General features: G+C 43.7%; 1 protein-coding gene across 1 annotated transcript in view; it reads left to right on the forward strand.

Annotated features, from left to right (window-relative positions):
- cacna2d1a (calcium channel, voltage-dependent, alpha 2/delta subunit 1a) overlaps nt 1-15,000 on the forward strand; it is an 81,643-nt gene that overhangs the window by 50,231 nt on the left and 16,412 nt on the right. The window contains exons 11-26 of the mRNA XM_035534179.1: nt 738-896; nt 1,276-1,380; nt 1,475-1,553; nt 1,650-1,699; nt 2,405-2,494; nt 2,618-2,710; nt 2,875-2,961; nt 3,452-3,526; nt 4,110-4,181; nt 6,106-6,177; nt 6,468-6,529; nt 6,898-6,974; nt 7,515-7,538; nt 11,122-11,127; nt 11,524-11,584; nt 11,764-11,861. Of these exons, the coding sequence (XP_035390072.1) occupies nt 738-896; nt 1,276-1,380; nt 1,475-1,553; nt 1,650-1,699; nt 2,405-2,494; nt 2,618-2,710; nt 2,875-2,961; nt 3,452-3,526; nt 4,110-4,181; nt 6,106-6,177; nt 6,468-6,529; nt 6,898-6,974; nt 7,515-7,538; nt 11,122-11,127; nt 11,524-11,584; nt 11,764-11,861 (1,210 nt within the window). The remainder of the gene's footprint in view (nt 1-737; nt 897-1,275; nt 1,381-1,474; nt 1,554-1,649; nt 1,700-2,404; nt 2,495-2,617; nt 2,711-2,874; nt 2,962-3,451; nt 3,527-4,109; nt 4,182-6,105; nt 6,178-6,467; nt 6,530-6,897; nt 6,975-7,514; nt 7,539-11,121; nt 11,128-11,523; nt 11,585-11,763; nt 11,862-15,000) is intronic.

Consider the following 15,000-nt stretch of genomic DNA (forward strand, 5'->3'; position numbering starts at 1 on the left):
GTTACCAAGCTCAAATTACCCTAGATGCTTCACTGTGAGGGAGATTGGCCTGGGTAAGAAAAAGGTTTTTACATCTGTCCAGATAACTCTTAATCAAATTAGAATAACTGGTTAGATTAGACATCATGGACATGTCCCTATTATCACTGGTTCTCAAAAACACTTCTAAAGATCACCTTCATACATGTTTGTGTATGCACACAGTCATGAATGTGTGTGTGTGTGTGTGTGTGTGTGTGTGTGTGTGTGTGTGTGTACATGCCCAGGATTTCACTGAAAAATCAAAGACGTAAAAAAGCAGACTTATATCAGAGACGGCACATGAGATGTGCGCTATATTTTGAAGCTGCTAAAATGTTCCAAAAGCTCAGAAAATGGCGCGTAAAATATTAAAACGCTACAAGTTTCTATGATACAAAATGTTTTGTAATAAGAAACTACATTTAGATAAATACAATAAAGAAACAGATAGACCAAAACCCAGAAGCGGAATGTTAATAGAAAGAGATGACTGGTTAGGTTCCCTGCGAATTTAACACCATCAAACACTGGGAAACTACTACAGAAAAGCTACTCTGAAAACCAAAGGTGGTCTAATTTAATCAAATCTAATCTTATTGATATAATGATATACTGAGCCACATTTCTATAATTTGGTCCATGCATTATGACCATCTATTTTTATTATTGTGGCAATAAGAACTGCTTTGATTAGCGCTGTTATTCCGTTTACTCAGTTCAGCAGTGATGCCAAACCGGCGGCCTGCTTCCAGAACCTCGTCCAAGCAAATGTACGCAACAAGAAGATACTCAAGAAAGCTGTGCAGAGCATCACAGCCAACGGCATCACCAACTACAAGGGAGGCTTTGAGCTGGCCTTCCAGCAGTTGTCTGTGGTCCGTGCGCCGCCACACACGCTCACATCAAACGAGCTTAATATGATCAACTGTACCGCTTAAGTTCCATTTTGGCATCACATAGTTCAGAATCGTTCATGATATGCCTACAGAGTCAGAGTGCACTACAGTTGACCCTGAAGTCTCTACCAATCATGGCCTGCACCAATCACATATATGATAGAGTCGATAGCACCATCTGCTGGCTATAAGAATTTTACATCAAACTTATTTTATTATACACCTTAGTTAGGGACCTTAGTGGTAGGAATAAGTTCAGGGTTGTGTATAAAATATTTATTTACTTTTTGGATTTTTTATTTTGTGTGTGTGCTTGTGTGTGCGTGCGTGCGTGTGTGCGCGTGTGTGTGTGTTGCAGTCGAATGTGTTGAGGGCAAACTGCAACAAGATCATCATGCTCTTCACAGATGGAGGAGAGGAAAAAGCATCTGAGATCTTTGAAAAATACAACCATGATGGGAAGGTGTGTGAGTACTCCACACACGTGCATGCATGCAGCTTTAAGAAGACCTCGGTGGGAATAACTCTTAACGCCCAGTCACATTTAAACCTTTCAGATTCGCATTTTCACATTCTCTGTGGGCCAGCACAATTACGATAAGGAACCTATCAGATGGATGGCTTGCACAAATAAGGGTATAGTCATATTGTAGTCATTCATGAATGTATGCTAATGTTCATACAATCTAGGAACCTGGATCTTAAAATATACTTAATATCATTTTTCTCAAGGGTATTACTATGAGATTCCCTCCATTGGAGCCATCAGGATTAACACTCAGGTAACATTTTACCAGCTGGGCTCGGGCCAATCAGAACACACCTCATCTAGGAGATTGGACTTGTTCTTCCTGTTCTGCTTCAGCTGTGACGACCAGCTACTTTGCTCACCCAGCGGGCTGCTTGTGGATGGGAGGTTTCCCTGCAGTGTGCTTGTGCAGTGTGCTTGTGCTGCATTGCATGAACATTGCTTGAACTTGTGTTGCCTTACTACTGAAGCGGGGGGGGAGCTTCACCCTCAAAACAGATGCAGCTGAGTCGCGTTTGCCGGTACTGTGCAAATCGCTAGACTGGCAGCAAGACTATCAGACCAAACTTTACTAACTAATTATCATTATCATAACTTTAATTATCATTAACATCATTAGTATTAAAAAAAAAAAAAAAAACCTCTTTAAAACCTTTAAAACCTTTTGCATAATTGCAGTGGTAGTTCAGGTACTCAGGTACTCAACTTGTAATTGGAAGGTAGCCAGTTCAAGCCCCACCACTGCCCTGTTACTAACCCTAACCCAAGTTACCACTGTGGGCCCCTGTGCAAGGCCCTTAACCCTCAATTGCACAAACTGTGTTCAGTCATAATTGTAAGTTGCTTTGGATAAAAGTGTCAGCTAAATGCTGTAAATGTAAATATGTAGTAAAAACAACTTATATTTAATATAATTTGTATGTATAAAAGAATCGTGTTTTGCCTGCCCTTCTTGCAGGAGTATCTGGATGTGCTGGGGAGACCCATGGTGAAAGAACAACAAAAGGCCAAGAAGGTGCAGTGGACCAACGTCTACCTGGACGCCCTGGTAACGCTCTTCCTCGCTACGTCTTTGCCTGTCCTTTCATCTGAATAGATTTTTGTGGGATTATCCATGATCGAGTGCATCTCTGCACGCAATTAAGCGAGTCTTGATGCGGCTGTTCCACAGGAGCTGGGCCTGGTCATCACAGGAACCATGCCGGTCTTCAACAACACATACATTAACACAAACAGGAACAAGGCCGGCAAAGCCAAGCTCAAGGTGCAGCACACCACACTGCGTGGCTCCCTGTTAGCACCTCTGGAGCTCAGCACAGCACTTTGAAGCTGTAAATTAAACTATAAACTAGCACAGCGTATTTGTAAGTCGCGAGCTCAGAATAGTGACCTAATGCTGTTTGACAACTACCTCTCCCTCTGAAACAGGACAGTGGAGAGAACCAACTGATACTGGGGGTGATGGCCATCGATGTGTCGCTAGATGACATTAAGAGGCTGACTCCACACTTCACTGTAAGACCGGAGAAACGCTGACAGTTACTTGACGTTCCACACCGTCAGGAAGGGGAACGAGGCGTTTGAATGTACTAAACTGGATCCCACATATTCAGTTGAATAATTTGATGTTTGCACTTATAACGTGAGGATATTATGCTAAGTACTTTATACAGTGCAAATGCACAGGGCACTTCTAAAGGAAACAAACAAACAAAAAAAATGGTGGAATCGATGTCCAAAATTAATTGGATTACAGCCAGTGTAGTGCTAGGTGTCTGTGACATGCTGCTCAGATCTGGCAGTTCCTACAGTAAGAACCGCCAGGCCATGTGTGTGTTATGGCTGCTTTGTTCTCTTGTAGTCTCTCACCTGGCCTACATTTGTGCATAGCTGTATTATGCACTTCCCTATAGCTGTTTTATGTACTGCCATATGGCAGTTTGCCTTTTCTTGCTTTATATTATATTCTATCACATCTTTTCCCTGCTCCCTCTTGCTTTGAAAGCTTGGTCCGAATGGATATTATTTTGCCATCGACCCCAATGGATATGTCCTGCTTCATCCAAATCTTCAGCCAAAGGTATTGCTGAACACACTCTCTCTCTCTCTCTCTCTCTCTCTCTCTCTCTCTCTCATTATTTATTTTCTGCCCTTTCACTCAGTACTTAGCCTAATGTGAGTGGAGTTTTTATAGGCTGATCTTCTGAGATCGGCCTTCTTTGGAAAGTTCTCCTAAACCAAACAGATCATTTCCACGTGACTATGATCCAAACCATTATGGCTTCCAGTTATGCTGAATGACCAGACCATGCGACGCCGTTTCGGCACTGACTGCTCGCGTAGCTCACACTTTAGTTCAGTCAGTTTATATATTTCGCCAGAAGGTCAGATTATTTTTGCTGCACCGCTTATCCTCAACACGCTGTCCTAAGCAGGCAAATATTTACAATAATTGGAGCAGCAGGTAAACCATGTAGCATTACAGGACAGCTCTTGGAAAGAATTGTTTATCAGACCTGTGCCAGGAAACCAGAGTGAACCAACCAACTTGAATGATCCAAAGTGGATCAACCAAAGTGAATTGTGTTAAAATGGTGTCGAGGTGCATGCCATGCAGACTTACCATGTGGGACCTCTACCATTTTCTGTGAACCATCCAACAGAACCCCAAGTTCCAGGAGCCGGTAACACTGGACTTTTTGGACGCAGAGCTGGAGAATGAGATCAAAGTGCAGGTAAACTTTCATTCATGGCTCCTGTAGATATCCACACTTACAACAAATGTGCACTTAAAGAATTACAGTGTCAAAATATTTTCCACAGTTTTCAAAATATTTTCAAATGACAGAATGTGGTTTAGTAGCTGGCTCATAGATTAGAAAAATAAAAGAATGTGTGATCTGAATATGGCACCAGAGCCCAGGATAGTTCAATTTGTGGGCTTTCATCTTCTAATGTGTTTAAAGAGGGGATTTTACTGGATTAAGGATTAAAGAGGGGATTTTACTGGATTAAGGGTTAAAGAGGAGATTTTACTGGATTAAGGTATTAAACTGTGCACTTTTTTGCATTCTTTTGTAAATATTTTAATGGGAATATGCATTTCACTTCCCTTCTTAAATTAAGATGTAAATCTGTAGTAATGCTTATTAATCTTGTTTATTATGCTCACTGAAATGAAATAAAGTTTAACACAAAGTGAGCATACATCATAGGCTTGTTTTGGTGTAAACCAACTAATGGGGAGGTGGGCCTATAATGGGGAGGTGGGCCTATAATGGGGAGATGGGCCTATAATGGAGAGGTTGGTCTATAATGGGGAGGTGGGTCTATAATGTGGAGGTGGGCCTATAAATGGGAGATGGGTCTATAATGTGGAGGTGGGCCTATAAATGGGAGATGGGTCTATAATGGGGAGGTGGGTCTATAATGGAGAGATGGGTCTGTAATGGGGAGATGAGCCTATAATGAGGAGATGGGTCTATAATGGGGAGGTGGGCCTATAATGGCGAGATGGGCCTATAATGGAGTGGTCGGTCTATAATGGGGAGGTGGGTCTGTAATGGGGAGGTGGGCCTATAATGGAGTGGTTGGTCTATAATGGGGAGGTGGGCCTATAATGGGAGATGGGTCTATAATGGGGAGGTGGGTCTATAATGGAGAGATGGGTCTGTAATGGGGAGATGAGCCTATAATGAGGAGATGGGTCTATAATGGGGAGGTTGGTCTATAATGGGAGATGGGTCTATAATGGGGAGGTGGGCCTATAATGGGGAGATGGGCCTATAATGGAGTGGTCAGTCTGTAATGGGGAGGTGGGTCTATAATGGGGAGGTGAGCCTATAATGGAGTGGTCGGTCTATAATGGGGAGGTGGGCCTATAATGGGAGATGGGTCTATACTGGGGAGGTGGATCTATAATCGGGAGATGGGCCTATAATGGGGAGATGGGTCTATAATGGGGAGATGGGCCTATAATGGGGAGATGGGTCTATAATGGGGAGGTGGGTCTATAATGGGAGATGGGTCTATAATGGGGAGGTGGGCCTATAATGGGGAGGTGGGTCTATAATGGAGAGGTGGGTCTATAATGGGGAGGTGGGCCTATAATGGGAAGATGGGTCTATAATGGGGAGGTGGGTCTATAATGGGGAGGTGGGTCTATAATGGAGAGGTGGGTCTATAATGGGGAGGTGGGCCTATAATGGGAAGATGGGTCTATAATGGGGAGGTGGGTCTATAATGGGCAACAAAAAAAACCCAATGCTTGGAGTCTATTTGAGGTATCTAAATTAAGTGTTTTATCATTTCAATATGTTCTCTAGTGGTTGACTTGTAATTTGAAGTTTGCTGGTTCAAGTCCCACCACCACCAAGTTGGTCCCCTGAGCAAGGTCCTTAACTATCAATTGCTCAGGTTGTATTCAGCTATGACTGTAAGTCACCTTTGATAAAAGCGTCAGCTAAATGCCATAAAAGTGAATGTTCTCTAGGTCATATTCAGCAAGCAGGTAACCTTAAAAATAGCCGCTTGACAGTTATGACGCTTTTGCTGCTTGGCAACAAAGAGTCTGGCACCAAGATTCAGCCTTCAGAAACCACAGTATGAACTCCTGCCTATTTCTGACCAGTGACACGCTTCTCTTCTTTCACTGCGTAGATCAGAAAGAACATGATAGATGGAGAGAAAGGGAACGAGACACTCCCCACACTGGTGAAGTCCCAAGATGAGGTAAACTTACCCAACACTGCTTAGACTGGCTTCTGAGTAGACTGGGTGAAACCTCATTCACGATTCAGAGGGCCACCAGTGAATCCTAGCATACCTGTTATTAAGGTGTATTAATGTGCTAACGGTCATGACATACTGGTAAATTCAAGCGAATAGTGTGTCGTAGCGCGGTGTGGCTAGTGTCTCAAAAGACACAGCAGTGGCACGCCCATCACTGGAGAGGCTGACTGGTTTGGGCATGTCCGAACTGGATGTAGGAAAGTTATAGCTTATGTTCTTTTGTTTTGCAGCGTTATATAGACAGAGGCCTGAGAACATACACCTGGGCTCCAGTCCATGCCACTGATTATAGGTAATGGGGCAGAGTCTGTGTGTGTGTGTGTGTGTGTGTGTGTGTGTGTGTGTGTGTGTGTGTGTGTGTGTGTACAGTATGAGTGACCAGAGTATGTGAAATTAGGAGGTAGCCACTAGAGGGTGCTATTTGGCGGCAATAGGAATTTTCACTAAAGATAAATTACGTAGAAAGATTTGAAAATTCTGCCACGAACAGCTAGTAGGGAGCCGTTTCTAAATGTGTGAATGCATCCACCGTGTGTGCTTGTTTGTTTTGCTCACAGCTCTGTCTTCCTCTACTGATCTGATCTCCCTCCCCCTGTTCCTCTCTCTCTCCCTCTCTCTCCCTCTCTCTCTCTCACTCACTCTCCCCCCCTCTCTCTCTAGCCTTGCGATAGTGCTCCCGGAGTATAGCCTTCACTACATCAAGGCTAGGATAGGAGACACCATTACTCAGGCCAAATGTAAGTGGCTGCTGTACACCAAAAATGATATCTTCTGGACCTTTTGCTTCTTTCCATGCAAATGAAGTGATATTCTGCAGCACATTCTTGTCACTTCCCACTGCCCCCGGCCCACAACCGTAGAACGCATCCCTTTGAAATCTCTGCTCTTAACCCGTGGAGATCGTGGAGGAACGAGGTGGCTCCTCAGTTGTGGTCTACATCCTCAGGCGTTCATCATATGAGATTGATATTCAATAAAACCCTCAAGGTCTCTTTGCTCTTAGATACACCTCTGCTCCTACCCACTTCCTTCTCTCATGTGGCTTTGGGATATAAGAAATTAATCTCAAATGCCTGCAGACTTAATGGCCTCCTGTAAGAGAGCTGTCCCCTTTAACCTTTCATTTTCAATACAATATTCTTATTCAAAGCTTCTGGGGTTGAATAAAATATTGGTTAAACCCTTATGTTCTTTCCTATTTTTGCACCCCACCTCGGCCTTCTCGCTTCGTTTGTTCCCCTCCTCCCCCTCCCCCGTACCTCCCTGTCTGTCCATAGCCTGGAAGCCCTCCAATCAGTCTGGCAAGTATTTTCCTCCTTCCTTTCTGCATTCTCTCTCTCGCTCTCTCTCGCGCTCTCTCGCTCTCTCTGTCTCTCTCGAACATTTGTACCTTGCTGTCCAACATGAACTCTGATACAGATGTCAGATTCACATATAATCACCCAGTACATGAATACATGCACACACACACACACACACACACACACACACACACACACACACACACACACACACACACACACACACACACACACACACACAGCATGTGCATGCTGTACCATCTGTCCAGTGCCACCTTACTAACTGAGTTTTGGCTGCACTAGTTGTGGTATACCTCAGTATTGACACCAGGTATGAGTGTGTTTGATTTCCCTGTCACTGCTTCTGTTAACTATATATGCGTGCATGGGCGTGCTCAGCAAGTGCCATTCTGGCAATGTTTGCATGGTTTGAATGAGTGTGTGTGTGTGAATGTGTGTGTACTTTAACAGAGCACCTGATGCTCCTCTATCATAGCACCTTACTGGTTAACTCACACTAAATGTAAATCTGGTACCATACACAGCATGTGTCTCTCAACCTGTGAACACACCTCTTCAGCTCTAGAGAAGTCTCACGGTAACATTAATCACCTGTTTCAAGCCACTCAAAATGTTATTTGAAAGTATTGTAAAAATATTTTCAGTTCTTCTAAAATGTTATTTGAAAGAAAACTCTTTCTTACAACAGTTAATATTTTGCTCTTGCTCAGTGTGGACTTTAATTCAACCACTGGGGTTCTAGTATTCCACATTACTGTGACTATAGCTCTGAGGGACTAGTATTCCACATTACTGTAACTATAGCTCTGAGGGACTAGTATTCCACATTACTGTGACTATAGCTCTGAGGGACTAGTATTCCACATTACTGTAACTATAGCTCTGTGGGACTAGTATTCCACATTACTGTGACTATAGCTCTGAGGGACTAGTATTCCACATTACTGTAACTATAGCTCTGTGGGACTAGTATTCCACATTACTGTGACTATAGCTCTGAGGGACTAGTATTCCACATTACTGTAACTATAGCTCTGTGGGACTAGTATTCCACATTACTGTGACTATAGCTCTGAGAGACTAGTATTCCACATTACTGTAACTATAGCTCTGAGGGACTAGTATTCCACATTACTGTGACTATAGCTCTGAGGGACTAGTATTCCACATTACTGTAACTATAGCTCTGTGGGACTAGTATTCCACATTACTGTGACTATAGCTCTGAGGGACTAGTATTCCACATTACTGTAACTATAGCTCTGTGGGACTAGTATTCCACATTACTGTGACTATAGCTCTGAGGGACTAGTATTCCACATTACTGTAACTATAGCTCTGTGGGACTAGTATTCCACATTACTGTGACTATAGCTCTGAGGGACTAGTATTCCACATTACTGTAACTATAGCTCTGAGGGACTAGTATTCCACATTACTGTGACTATAGCTCTGTGGGACTAGTATTCCACATTACTGTGACTATAGCTCTGAGGGACTAGTATTCCACATTACTGTGACTATAGCTCTGTGGGACTAGTATTCCACATTACTGTAACTATAGCTCTGAGGGACTAGTATTCCACATTACTGTAACTATAGCTCTGTGGGACTAGTATTCCACATTACTGTGACTATAGCTCTGAGGGACTAGTATTCCACATTACTGTAACTATAGCTCTGAGGGACTAGTATTCCACATTACTGTGACTATAGCTCTGAGGGACTAGTATTCCACATTACTGTAACTATAGCTCTGAGGGACTAGTATTCCACATTACTGTGACTATAGCTCTGAGGGACTAGTATTCCACATTACTGTAACTATAGCTCTGTGGGACTAGTATTCCACATTACTGTGACTATAGCTCTGAGAGACTAGTATTCCACATTACTGTAACTATAGCTCTGAGGGACTAGTATTCCACATTACTGTAACTATAGCTCTGAGGGACTAGTATTCCACATTACTGTGACTATAGCTCTGAGGGACTAGTATTCCACATTACTGCGACTATAGCTCTGAGGGACTAGTATTCCACATTACTGTGACTATAGCTCTGAGGGACTAGTATTCCACATTACTGTGACTATAGCTCTGAGGGACTAGTATTCCACATTACTGTAACTATAGCTCTGAGGGACTAGTATTCCACATTACTGTGACTATAGCTCTGAGGGACTAGTATTCCACATTACTGTAACTATAGCTCTGTGGGACTAGTATTCCACATTACTGTGACTATAGCTCTGAGGGACTAGTATTCCACATTACTGTGACTATAGCTCTGTGGGACTAGTATTCCACATTACTGTAACTATAGCTCTGAGGGACTAGTATTCCACATTACTGTAACTATAGCTCTGTGGGACTAGTATTCCACATTACTGTAACTATAGCTCTGAGGGACTAGTATTCCACATTACTGTGACTATAGCTCTGAGAGACTAGTATTCCACATTACTGTGACTATAGCTCTGAGGGACTAGTATTCCACATTACTGTAACTATAGCTCTGTGGGACTAGTATTCCACATTACTGTGACTATAGCTCTGAGGGACTAGTATTCCACATTACTGTAACTATAGCTCTGAGGGACTAGTATTCCACATTACTGTGACTATAGCTCTGAGGGACTAGTATTCCACATTACTGTAACTATAGCTCTGAGGGACTAGTATTCCACATTACTGTGACTATAGCTCTGAGGGACTAGTATTCCACATTACTGTAACTATAGCTCTGTGGGACTAGTATTCCACATTACTGTGACTATAGCTCTGAGGGACTAGTATTCCACATTACTGTAACTATAGCTCTGTGGGACTAGTATTCCACATTACTGTGACTATAGCTCTGAGGGACTAGTATTCCACATTACTGTAACTATAGCTCTGAGGGACTAGTATTCCACATTACTGTAACTATAGCTCTGTGGGACTAGTATTCCACATTACTGTAACTATAGCTCTGTGGGACTAGTATTCCACATTACTGTAACTATAGCTCTGAGGGACTAGTATTCCACATTACTGTGACTATAGCTCTGTGGGACTAGTATTCCACATTACTGTGACTATAGCTCTGAGGGACTAGTATTCCACATTACTGTGACTATAGCTCTGTGGGACTAGTATTCCACATTACTGTGACTATAGCTCTGAGGGACTAGTATTCCACATTACTGTGACTATAGCTCTGAGGGACTAGTATTCCACATTACTGTGACTATAGCTCTGTGGGACTAGTATTCCACATTACTGTGACTATAGCTCTGAGGGACTAGTATTCCACATTACTGTGACTATAGCTCTGAGAGACTAGTATTCCACATTACTGTAACTATAGCTCTGAGGGACTAGTATTCCACATTTAAGGTTCTCCTTGTTTTCTTCCCCTGTATGTGCTGTGCGAACACCTTTTGCTCAGAATGCAATCGTTTTATTCCAGGCTTGCTCTGTGAATAAAGTATTGGTGACTTTGGTTTTACCCCCTTCCTCCCACCCCTTGTCGATTGCTCCTGCCCCTGTCTCCTCTTTCCGTGGGATCTGACCCTCCAGAAGCTGGCAAGTATTTGTTTTTCCTTCTCTGCCCTTGTTCTTCTCACATTCACACATTACAGACGTGTAACGTGCTGCGATCCAAACGGTACTAGAGCTTAATCTCGCACCGGCGCCGTCTAAAAGACTGCACTGCGTCAGCCTGTCCGTCTACCAGGACGTGCTGGGGTACGCGCGTCTCAGCACGGCACTTCAAATGCACACATTTAGCATTTCCAGCAGCGGCAAAACACTAGCCCCACGGTCGGTGACCGCGGTCGAAATAGCCTACTGCATACTGCATACGGCATACTGGTTTGGGGCCCAATACTACACCAGTAGTATGTAGCGGGCTACGTCAGACGCAGCCAGCGTTTTAGAATGTCTTGATCATGGGCCTGATTTATTTATTCTCCTCCCCAGTCTCTGAAAGCCTACAAGTGGATATGTTTGAGGAGTACGGATACACCTTCATAGCTCCCAGGTCAGTAAAGTTGATCTACACACACACACACACAGATCTATGAGATTCCATCAGCCTTCATGACGTATGTAAATCTCAGAGCAAGCTCATGAGATACTCTCATTAAGGCGGATCTTGGAGATGCCTGTGTCAGCAGTGCTGTGCGACATAACCTCTCTCTCCTGTTTTTTGTATCGCAGAGAATACTGCAAGGATCTGAAACCGCGGAGTAACAACACGGAGTTCCTTATCGAGTTCAATGAGTACATCGACCGAAACACGCCCAACAATCCATCGTGTGAGTGGACAGATGGCTGTTTTGCCAGGCTACATTACTCATCACACATCACTTCCACACAAGGAAAGGACTTGTACTTATTTGAATAAAAGTCATTTAGAAATGGTCATGTAGCCCAGAAGGATTCTAAAATTCTACTCCAGCCTTATGAGTCCTTTGTACCACATAAAGGACTGTTGTTGTTGTTTTTAAGTTGATTACCATGGACAATAGTTTCAGTAAGAACGGAAACCTATTTTTTTAAAAATACACATGGGGGGGTTTAAAGTTAGTTGCTGTATTCTGCAAGAATCTGAAAAGAAAAATGAGTATACAAGGCAAATTCAAAACTGCAGACATTACATAAAAAATGTCTTGAGAGACAGTAGTTGTATTTTAAATAGAGGTTTATCCAACTTTTGAATCCAGAGCAATGGTCACATGACCTAAGGTTATACGATATCTCTGTGTGAAAATTAAGCATTGTCACAGCACTTGCAAACATTACTACAGATTTCCATCATAATTTACAAATCAGATTTTGAAAAGGTGGGATTTGGAATGCGGTTAATGTGGTATCAGTAATTTGGTTGTGCATCAGATTAGAATGCAGTACAGTTCACCGCTAAGCCATTTGCAGTCTTCTTTTTTGCACACGTCTGCTTGGCGACAGAAGCTCGGGGGTCACGGCACTTGGACTGCACACACATTTAACCACTTGATTTTGATGAAAACATTGCTGACAAGTGCCGTGGTTTAAGCCCGAGTGGGTTGCGTACTGCAGTTGAAGCTTATCAGCCAGCTTGAAAAAAAGGTTTGAGGCTGCTAACCCTCACAAGTTCAGAGGCCCTGAATAAATTCCTTCTTTGACTTTTGCTGAAAATGAAGACAGAGGACCCTGGGTTATTAAAAGCAGGACATTATGCGATGTTTGCCAGTCAAAATGTCATCATTTTTGGACACACATTTAGGCACACATTTAACATAGCTATCCAGAAACCAAGTGAAACCGTCAGGTCCGAAAGTGCTGGCAGGGAGCTGTGTGAACTCTAACCGATGAGCTCATCAGAGATTGGCCGGCATATGGAGTACATGATAAAACACTCTGTGGTTCTTTGGTCTGAGAACAACATCTCACATCGGAACCATCTATTAGCCTTAACACATTGCACAAGTAATAAAGCACTGAATTCTCCCTCCTCTTCTCATAATGTTGTAATTGCTCTGGGCATTAGCCCCTTGATATAAATGTCCTGCAACTTCTGTGGTAAAAAGAATCATTTGTCCGTAAAAGGAATCACTTGTCCAGATGCTGGAGGTGGACCAAACAGACTGGGTGAGCGCTGACTCTGTCTTCGTGCAGAGGGCCTGCAGACAGAGAATTAATGAGGTGGAAACAGCGAAATCTCCACAATCCATTGACTTGCTCTACTGTGAAAGTGTGGACATCGAGAAAAAAAGGAGGGGTGGGGGTCTTCCCAAACTCGACTGCTACTCCGAGCAGCCATTATGTAAAGTAATGGGGCAAAGTGCAACGTGCTACCACTCATTCTTGCACCTCGTATTGACCCCGATGTTCAGATTGACTATTACAGAATAGTTAACCTTGTGACTTTTGGAGATCAAGTCATTAAGACTTTTGACACACAGTTTGCTTCAAACTTGGCAATGTCCTTCTTGAAACTGGTGCTCAACCATTACAGTATGAAGCTCCAGAACTCTCTGTGTACTAGGAGGTTTTTAACTGCAACACTCTAGGCAGCTTTCCTGTTGCTTACCACATGTTTGGATAAGTCAGTACATCCAAACATTTGGGCTCAAAGACAAGTGATAACTGCAATAAAGGACGAAGTCATCAATGATTGGAGCACATGACAACACTGTGTGTCCCCTTATGTGTGTCGCTGTGTCCCCTTATGCAGGAGGCCATTGAATGGGTCTCAGATATGGTAGCTGCAGCAAAAATGGATGTGATATAGCTATGGTCTGACCCCATCCACGCCCTATGCACTTAACAACGCCCTCCTCAGACCTCATCAGCCTATGAGAACATCTCTGACACGCCTGATGCCAGAACTGTCAGTATTGTTATATCATCAAAACATGCATTCACGTCTCCCGTGGGACGACGTGCCGTCCTTCGGATGCCCCGTGGGATTCCAAAGCCGGAGCCCTTTACCGGGTTTTCCCGTGAGCTGGTCGTCGATTACCTCATCTGGCACCATACCCTGTGCGAACATGAACAGCGCCCCCATCGGGTCATGGAGAGAATAAGAGCGGTGGTCTCCTGCCCGGCGTTAAACCCGACCCTGCAAAGACAGGGAATGTGCATCTCGTGCCACTGCCTCATGCTGTTCAAGCCCTACGGTGGTCTCTGAGCATGACGTAGCATCTGTCCTAGTTCATCCCAAACTACAGTGATGTGACTGGCCCACAGCGCCAGCGCTCATGGAAAGAACATCATATGCATTTAATAAGTGGAAAGCGCTTCTGACAAGCCCACCTCTGCTGCAGTGCTTCAGTAGTTGTGCTGTCGGCACATATGTCATCGAGCCCGGGTGCAGTTCGTCCACGAGATGGCAAGCCTATTGCGTTGGAACGTTGGCTGACACCGAATCATGACACGCGCAAATCAAGTAGGAGCTCCAGGCGCTTGTTTTTGCATATCAGAAATTTTAGAATTACACATATGGCAGGCCGATCACTGTTGAAGCTGACCATCAGTCATAAATCTCATCTTCCTTGCATTGTCCCGCCAGTGACAGGTCAGCTGTTCGGAGCTTTGAACGTCATTTCACTCGGTCAAATCCGTCATCTGGGTGTAAGTGTGTGGCCTTCAGAGCCACGTTAATTGCGTCTCGCTATCTTTGTTTCGGTCATCTGCACAGTCGCCGGCTGCTAACCTTAAGTTGGCAGTCATAATGATAATGGAAAATCATTTCACACCGCTTCTACTTGCCACAGAGCATGGCGCTCAAACTTCAGTATCAGAGCCTGACCGTCATTTACAACAAACGAAGAAATCTACATTGCCAACGTTGAGTCTCGTGCACATTTTCCCTCCCCTGAACAGGCGGGGCAGAATACGATGTCACGCCAGAAGAAGCGCTCTCATCCTGACGTGTTGAGGAAGTCAAAAACGAGACCTTGTTCAGCTCTC

Source organism: Electrophorus electricus, chromosome 2 (assembly GCF_013358815.1).
Source record: "Electrophorus electricus isolate fEleEle1 chromosome 2, fEleEle1.pri, whole genome shotgun sequence".
In the NCBI taxonomy this organism is placed as follows: domain Eukaryota; kingdom Metazoa; phylum Chordata; class Actinopteri; order Gymnotiformes; family Gymnotidae; genus Electrophorus; species Electrophorus electricus.